The 20,373-nt window shown below is 47.9% G+C and overlaps 1 protein-coding gene across 3 annotated transcripts in view; it reads right to left on the reverse strand.

The window, feature by feature from the left end:
* LOC146059512 (uncharacterized) overlaps positions 1-20,373 on the reverse strand; it is a 36,341-nt gene that overhangs the window by 10,678 nt on the left and 5,290 nt on the right. The window contains exons 2-5 of one of the 3 annotated variants that reach the window (XM_083171806.1): positions 20,084-20,165; positions 14,329-14,455; positions 12,619-12,785; positions 10,966-11,141 (exon numbers count right to left, since the gene is read on the reverse strand). In XM_083171806.1, coding sequence (XP_083027932.1) covers positions 10,966-11,141; positions 12,619-12,785; positions 14,329-14,455; positions 20,084-20,129 — 516 coding nt within the window. In that variant the 5' untranslated portion in view covers positions 20,130-20,165. Of the gene's footprint in view, positions 1-10,965; positions 11,142-11,935; positions 12,549-12,618; positions 12,789-14,328; positions 14,456-20,083; positions 20,166-20,373 lie in introns of those variants that run through there. The other 2 variants (XM_083171805.1, XM_083171807.1) reach the window with 2 other exon arrangements.

A 20,373-nucleotide genomic window follows, 5' to 3' on the forward strand; every position in this document is an offset into this window, starting at 1 on the left:
TGGTGCGCCCTGGAAGTTCTGAGAACACATCATAATTCCTTTGTACTAACTCTTTAGTTTCCTGCTTCTGGGATTTGGACAGGGTCTCTGACACCCGCACCTCTGGGCTATCACTAGAGGGGGCACTTACAGCTGTTAGAGTCTCTCTGTCTTTCCAGGGTTTAATTAAGTTCACATGGTACAACTGTTCTGGCTTCCGTTTACCTGGTTGATACACTTTATAGTTTACACTTCCCACTTTTTCGATGATCTCATAAGGCCCTTGCCACTTAGCAAGAAATTTGCTTTCTACGGTGGGCACTAATACCAACACGCGGTCACCTGGGTTAAAGCTTCTTACCCTGGCTGACCTGTTATACACTTGACGTTGTGCTTCTTGGGACTGCTCTAAGTGTTCCCTGACTATAGGCATGACCGCAGCAATTCTGTCTTGCATAAGAGAAATATGCTCAATGACACTCTTGTAGGGTGTAGTCTCCTGTTCCCAAGTTTCCTTTGCTATATCAAGCAGTCCACGAGGATGTCTGCCATATACTAGCTCAAAAGGGGAAAAACCTGTGGACTATTGGGGCACCTCACGGACTGCAAACATCAAATAAGGCAGAAGACAGTCCCAGTCCTTCCCATCTTTGCTCACTACCCTCTTCAACATCCCCTTTAATGTTTTATTAAACCTTTCAACAAGACCGTCAGTTTGTGGGTGATACACCGATGTACGTAGATGCTTAATTTTCAATAGTTTACACAACTCTTTCGTGACTTTAGACATGAAGGGGGTTCCTTGATCGGTAAGGATCTCTTTGGGTATGCCGGTACGGGTAAACATGTTGAAGAGCTCTTTTGCTATGGACTTTGAAGAGGTATTCCGCAAAGGAATAGCCTCAGGGTAACGAGTGGCGTAATCCAACACCACGAGAATATACTGAAATCCCCTTGAGGATTTTACCAAAGGGCCGACCAGGTCCATTGCAATCCTGTCAAAGGGCACTTCAATAATAGGTAACGGAACCAGGGGACTTCTAAAATGTGTCATGGGAGCCGTCAGCTGACAGTCAGGGCAGGACTTGCAGTAGTCTTCTACTGCGCGGTGAACCCCGGGCCAGTAAAACCGTTGAAACACGCGTTGTGTGGTCTTTTCAGTACCTAAGTGTCCTCCCATCGCGTGTTTGTGAGCAAGGTCTAAGACCATTCTACGGTATGGCCGGGGCACCGCCAGCTGCTCAACTATCTCCCCACGGATTTTATCTACCCGATACAGTAGATCCTGGTTAATGGCCATATATGGGAACTCTTTGTCAGCATTGGGGTATTGGGGCTCACCATTTATGACTTTAGGATTTTCCCTAGCTCTTAATAAGGTGGGATCTCTAAGTTGAGCAGTCCCAAAATTATCACGTGACATCTCTAGCTCAGGCATGTCACACGCTTCTTCCTGCTCCTCAGCTTCACCTGCAAGAACAGCTAGGGGAAAACGGTCAGATTCAATAGTGGTCACCCCTACCATTTGAACCTCAGTATCCTGATCAAAAGGCTCAGGACTAATCACAGGGCACACATTCTCATTATTAACATCATTTCTAGTGCAGTGTACATTCTGTTTCCACAAGTCCCAGAACAATGGGAAGTCTCTTCCCAGGATCACACTATGCATCAGGGTCTCTACCACGCCCACTTCATGGGACACAGTTCCACAAGTACTCTTTAGCTGGACTAAAGCTGTGGGATACTCCTTGGTGTCCCCATGTATGCACAAGACCCCTATGTAACGTCCCGTGAGTGTCCCAGGGTCTACCAAGCTGGCATGGATGAGAGTAACTAAACTCCCAGAGTCCAGTAGAGCACTCCCGGGATAACCATCCACCTTTACATGACATATTTGCTGTCCAGTTTCTGACACAGTCTCAGCAGAGAAAACAGAACGTGCATATAAAGAGCTTCGCCTGGCTGTATCACACTCCATTGGCTCAGAAGTAAGGGGGCAATTGGCAGCAATATGCCCAGGTCCATGACAACGCCAACACTGTATGCGGCCCCAGTCTTTTTGCGACCCAGGTTTGGACCCTACTGTCCCTTGGGAACGCCTCTCCACTGTTTGTTCCCCATCTAGGCCACCTCCCTTTACAACATTATTCACGCCTCTAGTAAACGGAACAGTCTTACCAGATGATCCGGCCGATTTGCTGTTCTTGAGGGTGGAATGTCCAGGAGGCACTTCTTGGATTAGATTTTCAGTAGCTCTGTACCTCTCAACCAAGTTGACAAGCCCCTCGGCATCATTAGGGTCGCCCTGACCGACCCAGCGCTGAACCTTTGGAGGTAAGGAACAAAGATACTTGTCCAGCACGACTCTCTCCACGATCTGCGCTGGTGTAGACTCCTCTGGCTGTAGCCATTTCCTTACCAGGTGGACCAGGTCATACATTTGGGACCGCGCAGGTAACTGTTCAGAAAAAGTCCAGTTATGCACCTTCCGGGCACGCACACTCATGTTTACGCCTAAGCGAGCAAGGATCTCTCCCTTGAGTTTCGCGTAGACCTTAGCATCCTGCTCACTCAGATCAAAATACGCCTTTTGTGGTTCTCCAGTTAGAAAAGGCGCTACCACACCTGCCCATTGATCCACGGGTAACTGTTCACGCTCTGCTACACGTTCAAACACCGCAAGAAAGGCCTCTACATCATCCGTGAGAGTCATCTTTTGCATAGATTTCTGTACTGCAGCCCGTGTGGTTGGAAGCAAGGGTTGGGGTGTTTGCACACTCTGCGCCACACTCTTAGCCACATTCTGTATTTGCTCTTGTAATTGCAGATTAGTTTGCTGCTGTTCCTTTAAGGCTTGTCTGTTGGATTCAAGCAGCAAAACATTGGTTTCAGCCTGGGCACGCATGGCCTCCTCATGCACCTTTTGCTGATATGCGTTTGCCTGCCGCTGCAGCTCATTTGCCTGCACCAAGTGTTTTAAAAGGTCCTCCATTTTAACAGTCTCCTGTTGCAGTGTTACAGCAGCCTTCAGCCAGGACATGCAAGTATCAGCGCACTCCAGACACTCACTTGTGGCTGGTTGCCTTTAGCAACAACTTCCAGCTTGCTGTAGCAAAAGTCCTATAGTTCGGTGTATGTCTCTTTAAGTGAGATGCTTGCCCGCATTCTCCACCATATGTGGGGTTTTAGCATCAAACGGGTAGGCACAGGTGAGGATTTGGCACAGACTTAGACAGTGACATCACGGCTTGGGTCCAAAACAGGGCTTGCCTGAGTTTATTGCAGCACTCAGACCAAGAAACTAAAAACAGCCTTTACACTTCAGGCAAAACAGAAAATAAAAATCTGCTCGTCTGAGCTCTAACTAAACAGAATAAACGTCCCTCTCTATACCAGGGCCACACTATGTGACACTGGACACACACAGCAGATATAGATCAAGTAATGCAGTACTTACAGCCTTGTCTCTCTCTAGCAGCAGCTTACTGCCTCCAACACCCAGGGAGAGAGAGCCCTATGGAGAGGGCTGACTCCTTTTTAAAGAATCAGGTGCTCTCCTGATTACCAGCCCAGGACAGAACACCCTTTGTAAGCCGGAGCTTACCACACAGATTGAAATAGCCTGCAGTCTATATGCCATAAGACAGGATTCTAGGGGAAAGGTACCTGCCGTCTATGACTTTCCCTGCCACTGTCTTACATACCCTCCCCCTCTGTTCGAACCTATGGGGTCGGACACTGTCTGCCAACTGGCAGTATGTTCGGGATAGGGCATCGGCATTACCCTGAAGCCTTCCTGCTCTGTGTTCCACTGTAAATTTGAAATTTTGCAAATTGAGAAACCATCTCATGACCCTTGCATTTCTCTCTTTGGCTTGGTACATCCATGTAAGTGGGGAGTGGTCAGTGATTAATCTAAAGGAGCGTCCTAAGAGATAGTACTTTAGGGATTCAAGGGCCCACTTGATTGCTAAGCACTCCCGCTCGACTATACTGTAGTTTCTCTCCGCAGGTGTGAGCTTCCTGCTCAAATATGTTACCGGGTGTTCCTCTCCACCAACTTCTTGGGAGAGGACAGCACCTAGTCCCACATCAGAAGCATCAGTCTGTACGACAAACTCTTTTTTAAAATCTGGAGTGATCAGGACTGGTTGATTACAAAGGGCCACTTTTAATTCTTGGAATGCCCTTTCAGCCTCTGGGTTCCAGCTGACCATAACTGCCTTACCTCCTTTGGTAAGATCGGTTAGGGGCGCTGCCATGGTTGCAAACTGGGGAATGAACCTACGGTAATACCCCAGAATTCCCAAAAAAGCCCTGACTTGTTTTTTTGTCGAAGGACGAGGCCAGTCTTGGATAGCCTCCACTTTATTTATTTGTGGCTTTATTATACCTCTCCCGATAACATACCCCAGGTAACGTGCCTCCTCGAGGCCTAAAGTACACTTTTTTTGGGTTTGCTGTCAACCCCGCCTCTCTGAGGGAATTCAACACCGCCTGGACTTTGGGTAAATGACTCTTCCAGTCATCACTAAAAATTATGATGTCGTCTAGATATGCCGAGGCATACTGACGATGGGGTTTAAGAACAATGTCCATCAACCTTTGAAAAGTTGCTGGAGCCCCATGCAACCCAAAAGGCAAACAGAGATATTGAAACAGACCATCGGGGGTGACAAACGCTGTTTTCTCTTTGGCACTATCGGTAAGAGGTACTTGCCAGTAACCTTTAGTTAAGTCGAGGGTAGAGAAATATCTAGCATGACCAAGTCTTTCAATTAACTCATCAACTCTTGGCATTGGGTAGGCATCAAATTTTGATACCTCGTTCAGCTTCCGGAAGTCATTACAGAAGCGCAATGAGCCATCTGGTTTTGGAATTAACACAATCGGGCTTGACCACTCACTTTTAGACTCCTCGATAACCCCGAGGTCTAACATTTTCTGGACCTCCCCAGATATGGCCTGTCTAAGCGCTTCTGGTACTCTATAGGGTTTTAAGCGTACCCGAACTCCAGGTTCGGTGACAATGTCATGTTTTATGGCTGTGGTGCGCCCTGGAAGTTCTGAGAACACATCATAATTCCTTTGTACTAACTCTTTAGTTTCCTGCTTCTGGGATTTGGACAGGGTCTCTGACACCCGCACCTCTGGGCTATCACTAGAGGGGGCACTTACAGCTGTTAGAGTCTCTCTGTCTTTCCAGGGTTTAATTAAGTTCACATGGTACAACTGTTCTGGCTTCCGTTTACCTGGTTGATACACTTTATAGTTTACACTTCCCACTTTTTCGATGATCTCATAAGGCCCTTGCCACTTAGCAAGAAATTTGCTTTCTACGGTGGGCACTAATACCAACACGCGGTCACCTGGGTTAAAGCTTCTTACCCTGGCTGACCTGTTATACACTTGACGTTGTGCTTCTTGGGACTGCTCTAAGTGTTCCCTGACTATAGGCATGACCGCAGCAATTCTGTCTTGCATAAGAGAAATATGCTCAATGACACTCTTGTAGGGTGTAGTCTCCTGTTCCCAAGTTTCCTTTGCTATATCAAGCAGTCCACGAGGATGTCTGCCATATACTAGCTCAAAAGGGGAAAAACCTGTGGACTATTGGGGCACCTCACGGACTGCAAACATCAAATAAGGCAGAAGACAGTCCCAGTCCTTCCCATCTTTGCTCACTACCCTCTTCAACATCCCCTTTAATGTTTTATTAAACCTTTCAACAAGACCGTCAGTTTGTGGGTGATACACCGATGTACGTAGATGCTTAATTTTCAATAGTTTACACAACTCTTTCGTGACTTTAGACATGAAGGGGGTTCCTTGATCGGTAAGGATCTCTTTGGGTATGCCGGTACGGGTAAACATGTTGAAGAGCTCTTTTGCTATGGACTTTGAAGAGGTATTCCGCAAAGGAATAGCCTCAGGGTAACGAGTGGCGTAATCCAACACCACGAGAATATACTGAAATCCCCTTGAGGATTTTACCAAAGGGCCGACCAGGTCCATTGCAATCCTGTCAAAGGGCACTTCAATAATAGGTAACGGAACCAGGGGACTTCTAAAATGTGTCATGGGAGCCGTCAGCTGACAGTCAGGGCAGGACTTGCAGTAGTCTTCTACTGCGCGGTGAACCCCGGGCCAGTAAAACCGTTGAAACACGCGTTGTGTGGTCTTTTTAGTACCTAAGTGTCCTCCCATCGCGTGTTTGTGAGCAAGGTCTAAGACCATTCTACGGTATGGCCGGGGCACCGCCAGCTGCTCAACTATCTCCCCACGGATTTTATCTACCCGATACAGTAGATCCTGGTTAATGGCCATATATGGGAACTCTTTGTCAGCATTGGGGTATTGGGGCTCACCATTTATGACTTTAGGATTTTCCCTAGCTCTTAATAAGGTGGGATCTCTAAGTTGAGCAGTCCCAAAATTATCACGTGACATCTCTAGCTCAGGCATGTCACACGCTTCTTCCTGCTCCTCAGCTTCACCTGCAAGAACAGCTAGGGGAAAACGGTCAGATTCAATAGTGGTCACCCCTACCATTTGAACCTCAGTATCCTGATCAAAAGGCTCAGGACTAATCACAGGGCACACATTCTCATTATTAACATCATTTCTAGTGCAGTGTACATTCTGTTTCCACAAGTCCCAGAACAATGGGAAGTCTCTTCCCAGGATCACACTATGCATCAGGGTCTCTACCACGCCCACTTCATGGGACACAGTTCCACAAGTACTCTTTAGCTGGACTAAAGCTGTGGGATACTCCTTGGTGTCCCCATGTATGCACAAGACCCCTATGTAACGTCCCGTGAGTGTCCCAGGGTCTACCAAGCTGGCATGGATGAGAGTAACTAAACTCCCAGAGTCCAGTAGAGCACTCCCGGGATAACCATCCACCTTTACATGACATATTTGCTGTCCAGTTTCTGACACAGTCTCAGCAGAGAAAACAGAACGTGCATATAAAGAGCTTCGCCTGGCTGTATCACACTCCATTGGCTCAGAAGTAAGGGGGCAATTGGCAGCAATATGCCCAGGTCCATGACAACGCCAACACTGTATGCGGCCCCAGTCTTTTTGCGACCCAGGTTTGGACCCTACTGTCCCTTGGGAACGCCTCTCCACTGTTTGTTCCCCATCTAGGCCACCTCCCTTTACAACATTATTCACGCCTCTAGTAAACGGAACAGTCTTACCAGATGATCCGGCCGATTTGCTGTTCTTGAGGGTGGAATGTCCAGGAGGCACTTCTTGGATTAGATTTTCAGTAGCTCTGTACCTCTCAACCAAGTTGACAAGCCCCTCGGCATCATTAGGGTCGCCCTGACCGACCCAGCGCTGAACCTTTGGAGGTAAGGAACAAAGATACTTGTCCAGCACGACTCTCTCCACGATCTGCGCTGGTGTAGACTCCTCTGGCTGTAGCCATTTCCTTACCAGGTGGACCAGGTCATACATTTGGGACCGCGCAGGTAACTGTTCAGAAAAAGTCCAGTTATGCACCTTCCGGGCACGCACACTCATGTTTACGCCTAAGCGAGCAAGGATCTCTCCCTTGAGTTTCGCGTAGACCTTAGCATCCTGCTCACTCAGATCAAAATACGCCTTTTGTGGTTCTCCAGTTAGAAAAGGCGCTACCACACCTGCCCATTGATCCACGGGTAACTGTTCACGCTCTGCTACACGTTCAAACACCGCAAGAAAGGCCTCTACATCATCCGTGAGAGTCATCTTTTGCATAGATTTCTGTACTGCAGCCCGTGTGGTTGGAAGCAAGGGTTGGGGTGTTTGCACACTCTGCGCCACACTCTTAGCCACATTCTGTATTTGCTCTTGTAATTGCAGATTAGTTTGCTGCTGTTCCTTTAAGGCTTGTCTGTTGGATTCAAGCAGCAAAACATTGGTTTCAGCCTGGGCACGCATGGCCTCCTCATGCACCTTTTGCTGATATGCGTTTGCCTGCCGCTGCAGCTCATTTGCCTGCACCAAGTGTTTTAAAAGGTCCTCCATTTTAACAGTCTCCTGTTGCAGTGTTACAGCAGCCTTCAGCCAGGACATGCAAGTATCAGCGCACTCCAGACACTCACTTGTGGCTGGTTGCCTTTAGCAACAACTTCCAGCTTGCTGTAGCAAAAGTCCTATAGTTCGGTGTATGTCTCTTTAAGTGAGATGCTTGCCCGCATTCTCCACCATATGTGGGGTTTTAGCATCAAACGGGTAGGCACAGGTGAGGATTTGGCACAGACTTAGACAGTGACATCACGGCTTGGGTCCAAAACAGGGCTTGCTTGAGTTTATTGCAGCACTCAGACCAAGAAACTAAAAACAGCCTTTACACTTCAGGCAAAACAGAAAATAAAAACCTGCTCGTCTGAGCTCTAACTAAACAGAATAAACGTCCCTCTCTATACCAGGGCCACACTATGTGACACTGGACACACACAGCAGATATAGATCAAGTAATGCAGTACTTACAGCCTTGTCTCTCTCTAGCAGCAGCTTACTGCCTCCAACACCCAGGGAGAGAGAGAGAGCCCTATGGAGAGGGCTGACTCCTTTTTAAAGAATCAGGTGCTCTCCTGATTACCAGCCCAGGACAGAACACCCTTTGTAAGCCGGAGCTTACCACACAGATTGAAATAGCCTGCAGTCTATATGCCATAAGACAGGATTCTAGGGGAAAGGTACCTGCCGTCTATGACTTTCCCTGCCACTGTCTTACAATATATATATATATATTCATTAGATCAATGTACATAGTGGGGATAAAATGCATGAAGCAGCAAAAAAGCGGGATCTTATGCACTTTTTATGGTTCCATCAGAATTGAGTACCGGCGACGAAGATATTCGGGGTACACTTGGCTCTGCTCTGAAGAAATTGCCTAAATCCTGTCCCTGCTGAAGCTCTACATTGCACCCTCCTAGGGTAAGCAGATGTAGTGGGTACGTAAGTGAGGAAAGTGTATAAAAAGGTTATGGAAGTAGGGTAGGTGTCTGTCCGTGTGTCAACATCTGTCTGTGTGTTCGTGTCTGACTATCCGCATCAGTGTCAATGACTGTCTGTGTGTTAGTGTCTGTCAATGTGCCAGTGTCACTGTATCAGTGTTAGCATCAGTGTGTCAACATCTGTCTGCGTATCAGCATTCATGTGTCGGTGTTTGCCAGTAGTTTGCCTTAGTATATCAGCATCCGTGTGTCAACGTCTGTCAGTGTATCATCATCAGTGTGTCAATGCCTTTTTTTTTTCTTCAGCATCTGTGTGTCCATATGTTAAAATCTGAGTATTAACATCTGCGTGTCACTTTCTGCATCTGTGTGTAAGTGGCTGTCCATGGCTGCTCCTGGTCTGCCTCACCACCCCTGTCATTTTAGAATGTGCCCCTTTCCCGTCAATAGTATTTCCACCACACCACCCACTTCAAATTTTCTCATTTCGACCATTGTATATATATTTATGGAATACATATGGGTGACTGATGGTGGAGATGCCGGCAGTCAGAATCCCGACACTAGCATCCTGATGCAGGGAATTCCTATCCCTCCCTTCCTATAGCCTAACCCCCCACCCATGCAGTCTAACCCTAACACTCCTCACTAGTACCTAACCTTATCTTTTGTACCCCACAGCCTGACCTGAACCCCCCTTCTAAGTGCCTAACCCTCCTCCTCACAGCCTAGCCCAGTGATGGCACCTTTTCAGCTTGGTGTGTCGAAAATCATAAAAAAGTGCAGCCTTCCTCAAGTCGCGAGTCACTTCAAGAAAGATCAATAATTTGGTGATATTTGCAGCCATAATACATGTGCCACACACCATGGTGCCCTTATCCCATTATACATATGCCACACGCCGTGATACTCCATTATCCATATGCCACATGCTGTGATGCCCATTATACATATGCCCCACATCGTGATGCCCATTATAAATATGCCACACATTGTGGTGCCCATTATACATATGCCCCACACCGTGATGCCCAATATACATATGCCACACACTGTGGTGCCCATTATAAATATAAAAGTCAATGTGAAAGAGCAAGATATAATTAAAGAAGGCTGCACTAATACAGTGTCTGTCAAAAAGGCAGCTACAAGTGCCAATAGAAGCACTGAATAGTGTGGCGCTCTGAGCCTGCAGAGTTTTCAACAGAGCCCATGTGTGGGAGAGGTGTCTCACCTTTCAAAATGGACCCCGGAGCCCAGTCCTCACCCAAAGCTCCTCTGGTAACCTCTGTCGATCTGGTGCCAGGACTCAGCGGCAGGAGGCAGGTCTGTAGTCCCCAGCAGAGGCCCGACTATAACGGCGGGGGGGGGGGGGGGGACGGACTAGAGCAGGAGCAGCACAGGCCCGACTTGAGCAGCAGGGGTGAACTAGAGCGGGAGCAGCACAGGCCCGAATACAGCAGCGGGGGTGGACTAGAGCGGGAGCTAGCTCTGCTCCCTTCAGCAGACAGGCGACGCCCCCTCTGTCCCCTTCCAGGCGGTGGCGCAGCATGTGCGCTGGCTTAGTCGCTTCACTTGCACACTTCCGGGGTTGGTCAGATGCGTGTCACTCAAAGTGTCACGAGTGACATGGGTGTCATAGGTTAGCCATCATGGGCCTAGCCCTAAGCTTTTCCTCCCCCACAGCCTAAGCGTAAATCCCCCCTATTGCCTAAACCGAACCTTGCCCCCAGCCTAATGCTGACCTGTTGGCATTCTGACTGCCGGCATTTAAGTATCCTGGGCCCTCCAGAGCCTTAATCCAGCTCTGCCCCCCTCACCCCAAATACACACACACACACACACACACACACAGTATTTAACCCCCATATTGATATAAACCCCTCAATTTGTCTCAGTGAGTAGGCCGGACAACAGACAGGCCTCTCATTAACCTGTGATCCCACCACAAGGAACGAGATGGGTGGGTCAGATAGATAACGGACTAGGGGAGAGCTTGTACACGTGATTGCACTCTCCTCACCTGTGATGCGTTCTTCAGCTGAATTGTGTAATCCAGAATGGGGTAGACATCACCATTCAGCATGGTAACATTTTTCTGTGCTGTTTTATTCCACAGATAAGACACCGGGGGTTGGATGGAGACTTTGATACAACGATCACAAGGAGTAACATCCACTATTGGCGGACCCAGAACGGCTGAAAAGGAAGATGTAAATCATCGATCACACATGTGTCATCAGCGAGAAGCAACACTCACTCTCATCCCTTTGTATGTGCTGTCCTATCCATAGAAATAGAAACCCAGGGCCTGCAGATTAGAGGACCGCAGTATGCATAGTAACGTAGTAACTAAGTAATTAAGGCTGAAAAAAGACTTTAGTCCATCGAGTTCAACCTATCTGACTTGTAACTACTGACTTGAGTCATAGAATTTATTTTCCCCGAGCCTCAGTACATGCCCGCGTGTCCTAAGTATAGGCCTGTTAGTGACCAATCATCTCCCAGTTCCATATGATTCCCAATCCTGTATTTGAACATACTGATCATATCACCTCTCAGCCTCCGTTTCTCCAGCGATAACATATTCAGCCTGGTTATCTTTGTAGTCTAATGATTTGAGACCTTTTACTAGCTTAGTCGCCCTTCTCTGTACCGGTTCCAATTCATTTATGTCCTTTTTAAGGTGCGGTGCCCAGAACTGAACACGGTATTCTAAGTGTGGTCTCACCAATGCCTTGTAAAGAGGCACTATCACATTGGCATCCCTTGAATCCATTCCCCTTTTAATGCATGCCAGTGTCCGGTTTGCTTTTGCTGCTGCACTTGAGCAGTGGGCACTATTACCTAGTTTTCCATCTATGATGACCCCCAAGTCCTTCTCTACAGCAGAATTCTGTATAATAATTCCATTTAGCCTATAAGTAGCTTGTTCATTTTTGTTCCCATAATGAATTACTTTACATTTATCAACATTAAACTGCATTTTCCACCTTTCCACCGAGCCACTTCCGGATGCGGGGGCTCTCCGTGCGGCGGCAGCCTGTGGTGTATAGACCTTGCAGTCCGCACACGGTGATTGAGCCTCTGCAGGAGGAAACACAGAGTTTTCCGGGAGTGTCCCAGTAAACACAGGCATTCCCCTGACGTTGGGAGGGCCGCTGAAGTCATCAGACACCTCCTTCTCCCCGCAGCCATCGTTTAAGTCAGGACTTACTTGGCGCTGCAACGAGAGGAGAACACCATTCGATGGCGAGTAGTTTTGAATGGTTTTCCCCTCATGCGCACGGCTGCGATGGCATTCGCAGCTGTGCATATGGGCAGGGATTGGGGGGGGGGGGAATATGGAGGAAATGGCAGTGGGGCGGCATTTACCTGAACGATGGGCTCCGGAATCTCGCAGCCCAGCGATCGGGCCCCTGGAGCGAAACAAGAAACTAGAGGGGTATAGTTACTGAAGTTTCTAAAAATGTGCAGAGCTGATGTTGTCCATAGCAACCAATCATTTTATAGAATGCAATAAAGAAATCATAGACAGAATCTGATTGGTTGCTAAAATTCCAATAGAGGAGCCACACCCACTGCCACTCCAAACGGACTCACTGGCAGTTGGTGTTTCTCCCCTAGTGGAATTTGAACCGTGCTGCCCCTGGGAAGGACGACTGGTTACACTTACTGTTACTTATTGGACCGAACATTTTGGATAGATTGCCCTTTGAAGAACTCTGATTTGCGAAGATTGTAACCGTCACTGCATAACGTCCAAGTAAGTCTGTGAAGTCCTTGGTCAGGTCACAGCTCCGGGATGTAATAGTGGAGCAGCTTTCAGAGACAACAAAATGACTGCTGACGAAGAGAAGAGACACACGTCAATGAGAACCGTTCCACCAAGCGTTGGTCACGTGCCACCTACCCAAGTGTTATTACAGATGGCAGCTTATAGCACTAGCACTTAAAGTCGGACTGGCCAGGAACCCCACAGGTCAGACCAATGGGACATTCACCCCTACGTCTGGTGAATAATAAATAAATAACGAGATTGCCCAACATTGGTCTCCTTAGTCATATCACAGGCGCGGGCAACCACGGAAGCTCGGTTGGATTGCTGAATGGTCTCACGTCATCCTGCGCGTGTGGTGTACTGTAACTTAATGGTACAGATCTCTATGTATGGTTCAGATAGAACATAGTATTGCACTGTTGTGGGGGTTTCACACAGCTCCTGATAAACGGGAATCTGCAGCTGCGCAAGTCCTGGTCTGTGCATGTGCAGAATGGGCCTTGTGATAACGACCATAGTTCCCCTCTACCATTGCTTGATTGACAGGCAGCGGAGTTAAAGGGGTGGGAAGGGGATGAAGAGAGCATTGCATTCCTGCAAACAGGGGTGTGTCCTGGGAGAGCCAATCCTGGCCGCGCAGCACCTGCTTCCGTTGGCCAATGGCCAGTTGAGCAAGCTTACTTAAGCTGGACATACATCTACAGATCGATTGTCAGATCGGGCTGCTTGGAACAAAATCCTGGTAATGGATGAGAGCAAATGACCAATTGCTTTGAAATGCTGGAAAACTGCCAAACGGTCATTCAGATATTATTTGTTCCACCCAGCCAGATCGGACAATCGATCTGTAGATGTATGGCCACCTTAAGCTGGAACATTGCAAGCTGGATCTCAGCCGATCTCAGTGCCAGGAGTTGTCTCTTCTGCTGAAACGTCTCCTGCATGCCCCTCCTGAAGATCGCATGGAAGTTTAACCCCTTCCCTGGTACTCCCGAGAATTTTCCAGGGTTTGCTCAAGTTTGCAGAATGGCAAACCAGGATAATTCTCGTGCCACTGCCTGCGCTCCCTATTGCCGGGCAGCGCCGCTGAGCTGAGTGCTGAGATCAGCGCCGCACTCAGCTTCAGCGGCTGCCCGGCTCCTGCTGCCTGGTCCTGCCTCCCTCCCCTCTGCTGTGTGTGGCGTGAACTTGTAATGTCACGCCGCACATAGCCGGCGCAGGGCCGGGCAGCGGCTATGACAAAGATCAGTGCCGCCGTCCGGACCCGGAGACACAGTGGTGGGTTTTTTAAGGGAGCAGCCCCAGAAAAAACAAAAACTCGCCCAGTGGGGAGCGCTCCCTAAAAAAAATAAAAATAAACACCACTGAAGGGGTTAAGGCTGAATTTCATGCAGCATTGAACTTTCATCCATCTCTGAATGAGGTCCATAGGCCACACGGGATAAGTGAAATATCCCCACAAACCCTATATAAGAATATTGGGAAGCCTGCTCGCTTGTACTGCATTAAATATAATAACAAACTTTTGTCTATAGTAACAATCAGGACAGTAAGGGTTCAGGTATCACGTGCACACGATAGTTCTGGTTTCCCTTGCACACATACTGGTTTTCACAGTATTCCACACTGTAGTATACGGCGGACACATTGTTTGGGTCGTCCCAGGTCAAGATATGCTTAAAATTCTCAGATAATAGTTTGATGTTCTCTGGAGGCTGCAGAACGGCTGAAACTGTACAAAAGAAAAAGACACAAAGAATCACAGGTCAGGTAATAGTCCCATCTATAGCGTCACAGGTCAGGTAATAGTCCCATCTATAGTGTCACAGGTCAGGTAATAGTCCCATCTATAGCCGTCCTCATCTAATGCGTCCCAGGTCAGGTAATAGTCCCATCTATAGCCGTCCTCATCTAATGCGTCACAGGTCAGGTAATAGTCCCATCTATAGCCATCCTCATCTAATGCGTCACAGGTCAGGTAATAGTCCCATCTATAGCCATCCTTAGCTAATGAGTCACCGGTCAGGTAATAGTCCCATCTATAGCTGTCCTCATCTAATGCGTCACAGGTCAGGTAATAGTCCCATCAATAGCCATCCTCATCTAATGCGTCACAGGTCAGGTAATAGTCCCATCTATAGCCGTCCTCATCTAATGCGTCACAGGTCAGGTAATAGTCCCATCTATAGCCGTCCACATCTAATGCGTCCCAGGTCAGGTAATAGTCCCATCTATAGCTGTCCTCATCTAATGCGTCACAGGTCAGGTAATAGTCCCATCTATAGCCGTCCTCATCTAATGCGTCCCAGGTCAGGTAATAGTCCCATCTATAGCCGTCCTCATCTAATGCGTCCCAGGTCAGGTAATAGTCCCATCTGTAGCATCACAGGTCAGGTAATAGTCCCATCTATAGCTGTCCTCATCTAATGCGTCACAGGTCAGGTAATAGTCCCATCTATAGCCGTCCTCATCTAATGCGTCCCAGGTCAGGTAATAGTCCCATCTATAGCCGTCCTCATCTAATGCGTCCCAGGTCAGGTAATAGTCCCATCTGTAGCATCACAGGTCAGGTAATAGTCCTATCTATAGCCGTCCTCATCTAATGCGTCACAGGTCAGGTAATAGTCCCATCTATAGCAATCCTCATCTAATGCGTCACAGGTCAGGTAATAGTCCCATCTATAGCCGTCCTCATCTAATGCGTCACAGGTCAGGTAATAGTCCCATCTATAGCCGTCCTCATCTTATGCGTCACAGGTCAGGTAATAGTCCCATCTATAGCCGTCCACATCTAATGCGTCCCAGGTCAGGTAATAGTCCCATCTATAGCCGTCCTCATCTAATGCGTCCCAGGTCAGGTAATAGTCCCATCTATAGCCATCCTCATCTAATGCGTCACAGGTCAGGTAATAGTCCCATCTATAGCCATCCTTAGCTAATGAGTCACCGGTCAGGTAATAGTCCCATCTATAGCCATCCTCATCTAATGCGTCACAGGTCAGGTAATAGTCCCATCTATAGCCATCCTTAGCTAATGAGTCACCGGTCAGGTAATAGTCCCATCTATAGCTGTCCTCATCTAATGCGTCACAGGTCAGGTAATAGTCCCATCTTTAGCCGTCCACATCTAATGCGTCCCAGGTCAGGTAATAGTCCCATCTTTAGCCGTCCACATCTAATGCGTCCCAGGTCAGGTAATAGTCCCATCTATAGCATCACAGGTCAGGTAATAGTCCTATCTATAGCCGTCCTCATCTAATGCGTCACAGGTCAGGTAATAGTCCCATCAATAGCCATCCTCATCTAATGCGTCACAGGTCAGGTAATAGTCCCATCTATAGCCGTCCTCATCTAATGCGTCACAGGTCAGGTAATAGTCCCATCTATAGCCGTCCACATCTAATGCGTCCCAGGTCAGGTACTAGTCCCATCTATAGCTGTCCTCATCTAATGCGTCACAGGTCAGGTAATAGTCCCATCTATAGCCGTCCTCATCTAATGCGTCCCAGGTCAGGTAATAGTCCCATCTATAGCCGTCCTCATCTAATGCGTCCCAGGTCAGGTAATAGTCCCATCTGTAGCATCACAGGTCAGGTAATAGTCCCATCTATAGCCGTCCTCATCTAATGCGTCACAGGTCAGGTAATAGTCCCATCTATAGCAATCCTCATCTAATGCGTCACAGGTCAGGTAATAGTCCCATCTATAGCCGTCCTCATCTAATGCGTCCCAGGACAGGTAATAGCCCCATCTGTAGCATCACAGGTCAGGTAATAGTCCCATCTATAGCCGTCCTCATCTAATGCGTCACAGGTCAGGTAATAGTCCCATCTATAGCCGTCCTCATCTTATGCGTCACAGGTCAGGTAATAGTCCCATCTATAGCCATCCTCATCTAATGCGTCACAGGTCAGGTAATAGTCCCATCTATAGCCGTCCTCATCTAATGCGTCCCAGGACAGGTAATAGCCCCATCTGTAGCATCACAGGTCAGGTAATAGTCCCATCTATAGCCGTCCTCATCTAATGCGTCACAGGTCAGGTAATAGTCCCATCTATAGCCGTCCTCATCTTATGCGTCACAGGTCAGGTAATAGTCCCATCTATAGCCATCCTCATCTAATGCGTCCCAGGACAGGTAATAGCCCCATCTGTAGCATCACAGGTCAGGTAATAGTCCCATCTATAGCCGTCCTCATCTAATGCGTCACAGGTCAGGTAATAGTCCCATCTATAGCCGTCCTCATCTTATGCGTCACAGGTCAGGTAATAGTCCCATCTATAGCCATCCTCATCTAATGCGTCACAGGTCAGGTAATAGTCCCATCTATAGCTGTCCTCATCTAATGCGTCACAGGTCAGGTAATAGTCCCATCTATAGCCGTCCTCATCTAATGCGTCACAGGTCAGGTAATAGTCCAATCTATAGCCGTCCTCATCTAATGCGTCACAGGTCAGGTAATAGTCCCATCTATAGCAGTCCTCATCTTATGCGTCACAGGTCAGGTAATAGTCCCATCTATAGCTGTCCACATCAAATGCGGCTCCATATGTGTCTTGCAGCACCGTACCAAGGGCATACAATACTATAGTACAGGGAGACAGAACTTAACATTACAGTAAATAACAAAATTGAGTACAGGTAACAAAGAGCACCACAGTACACTACACAGGGATAGGAGAGAGCTGTAAGTAAAGTGTGAAGAGAGGAGCGTGTTCCACTGAAGGGCTGCAGCATGGCCAAAATCTTGAACTTGAGCATGGGAACCAGTGATCAGGGTAGAGGAAAGGTGATGGACATCTGCTGGCCGTAGAGCGCGGGAGGAAGTATGAAGGGAGAGGAGGTTGATGTATTGAGCAGTGGCATTAGAGAGGGCCTTGTATGTGAGGGTGAGGAGTTTGAAGAAGGGGAGTGGCAGAAGTGGAGAGGCAGGAGAGGAAGATAAGCCTAGCCGCGGAGATGAGGACACATTGGAGGGAAGAAAGATGGTAGCGAGTGAGGAGAACATTGTAGTAGTCGAGCCGTGAGATGGCCAGTGAATGGATGAGAAGTTTAGTTGCCCTCTGGGAGAGAAATGGCCTGATGTGAGCAATTTTGCGTATCTGGAACCGACAGGATTGCGCTAGAGCTTGGATGTGGGGTTCAAAGGAGAGGGAGGAGTCAAGAGTGACACCAAGGCAGCGGAGTTGGAGAATGGGGCAGATGATGATGATGTCAACAGTGATGGAGATATTAGCAGTTGGTGTTACTCTGGCTGGGGGAAAGATAATGAGTTCAGTGTTGTCCATGTTGAGCTTCAGAAAGAGCTCAGGCATCCAGGAGGAGATGGCGGAGAGACAGCTGAAAGTGGGGGAACGATCTGGAGCTGAAAGTGGGGGGAACGATCTGGAGAGTAGAGGTAGAGTTGTGTGTCATGAGGGAGGGAGAAGGGGAGGAAGAAAGGAAGGATAGTGTTGGTGCCAGAGGCAGATCCCACAGAAGGAACTGTTGTCAAGGACAGTGCCAGCGTGGTCAATGTTTTGGAGTTCGGAGAGGAGGAGGAGAGGGTGATCCACAGTGGTGAAGGCAACAGAGAGGTCCAGAAGGATAAGCAGAGTGAAGTGGCCTCTGCATTTGGCTGAAAGCAGGTTATTGGTGACTGTCACCTGTGCGGTCTCATTGGTGTGTAGTGAGCGAAAGCCAGATTGTAGGGGGATCAAGGATTGAGTTGTCAGAATGGTAGCTGGTGAGACGGCTGTAAACGAGCCATTTCAGTCGTTTGGAGATAAGAGAAATGAGGCGATAGCTAGTGGGTGATGAAGGGTCGAGGTTGTTTTTTTTTTTTTAATAGGTGAGGGAAAGATGTCAGTTGAGAGTCATCAGTGAGAACAAGGTCAGCCAGTGGGGAGAGAGAGGGGGAAAAAAATACCAAAAAACTAGAGGAGATACTCTTTGGATGAAGGGCGGGGGAAATAATTTGATAAAACTCTAAAAAAATAAAATAAAAATAAATTAAGGGTTGAGAAAAATAAAATTTCTTGGTACAAAGAAGGGTGGCGTGGACCCCGAAAACAACCCTTGCGGTCCGCTGCACGCTATGCAAGTTCCGTAGCGCAAGCGCTGGCTGCAAAGATGAGTAAGTACCAATCCTGGAGTATAGTGGCCCAAATGGTAAGTTTAGACCCCGAATAAGAGAAATAGCCCCCACCAGCCTTGGGCCCAGAACATTGTGTGACAGGACAGCAGTCCATAGCCTCTAGTGGAGAGAGGTTCTCCTTATTACCACCAAATAAGAGCTATCGCTCCATTTTGTGTAGGACTAGGCGTTTTGCAGATGCCACATGACCCAGGAGTCACTTGGCAGCTGCACAGATTTAAGCGAGTTCGGGGTGAGCGCCAACGTCATGCGCTCCTCCCTAGCAGGCAAAGGAATGCCTGTGTTCTGCTGGGCACTCCCTGGTTCAGGCTGAGTGCGCCTTGGCAAGTGAGAAAATTCCCGAGGCGCTAGCAGCCAGGCACTGCAAATGCGCATTACCGAAAATGTAGCATGTGAAGTAGCTCTGCCACCGGACAGGGGCCGAATTCGGCCAGGATTATTGGTTACAAATATCCACCCCCAAATATTGATACATCTGCACAGATTTATTGGCGTTTGGGTAAACATGAAATATAGAAATTAGGGGGTAACACAGAATGTGAAACGAGAAACCACAGCTAGGGAAAAATGTATTTGCACTTATTAGGACCGATTCAGAAACAGGGGCAGTGGCCTGACTCAAGTTTGTAAGTACAGCAAAAAAGCAAGCAACTGGGCAAATCACTTTGCACTGCAGGTGGGGCAGATGTCACATGTCCAGGGAGATTACATCTGGGTGGGGTGTGTTCAAACAGTAATTTAAATTGCTGTGTAATATTAAGGCAGCCTAACATTCGCGGGCTACATGCAAAAGCAGCCACTATTTACCCTGCACTGAAACAATGTAACTTACTCAAATCTAAAATACAACAAAAATACACAACAAAAAACAGGACAGACCCGACAGACCTGGTTCCTCTTTTCTGATGAAACTATGTAAACTACAGATACCGCTGTAACCTAATGTCAGACAATAGAAGACTGAGCTCTATGAGATGCAGGGGGGGGGGGGGGGGGGGGCATGTTGCACCACTCAACAGGAACTTGCAAAATGTTCTATCACAGCAGTTTTATGTAAACTTGATTCAGCAGGTAAGGTCAAACCCTACAAAAATCCATCCGCCGTAACGTGCGGAGGAAATGTAAGGCCCACCACAAAGGCTGGCAGCTAGACGGATTCTTGTAGATTTTAAAAATAAAACACACGGGGGAAGCAGTTTAAAAAAAAATAAAAAAACACATACCCAGCAAAGCATGGTAGGTGCACAGGATAGCTCGCAGCCCCGTCATATCAGATGCCACATTTTCCGGTTCACGGACATAAACCTGAGAATAAAAAATGTCAACAAAGCTCACACTGAGAAGTGATGTATTAACTATAGAGGTGTGTTTGGTGTCAAGTAGGTGCCAATCACCACAACAAAGGCCCTTATTCTGGTTCACTCGCAAATTCCTTCTCAAATGGACAAAACCATGTGCACTGCAGGGGGGGGCAGATGTAACTTGAGCAGAGAGAATTATTTGGGTGAGTTAT

This window comes from Crinia signifera, chromosome 2 (genome assembly GCF_055691185.1).
Source record: "Crinia signifera chromosome 2, ASM5569118v1, whole genome shotgun sequence".
Classification (NCBI taxonomy): domain Eukaryota; kingdom Metazoa; phylum Chordata; class Amphibia; order Anura; family Myobatrachidae; genus Crinia; species Crinia signifera.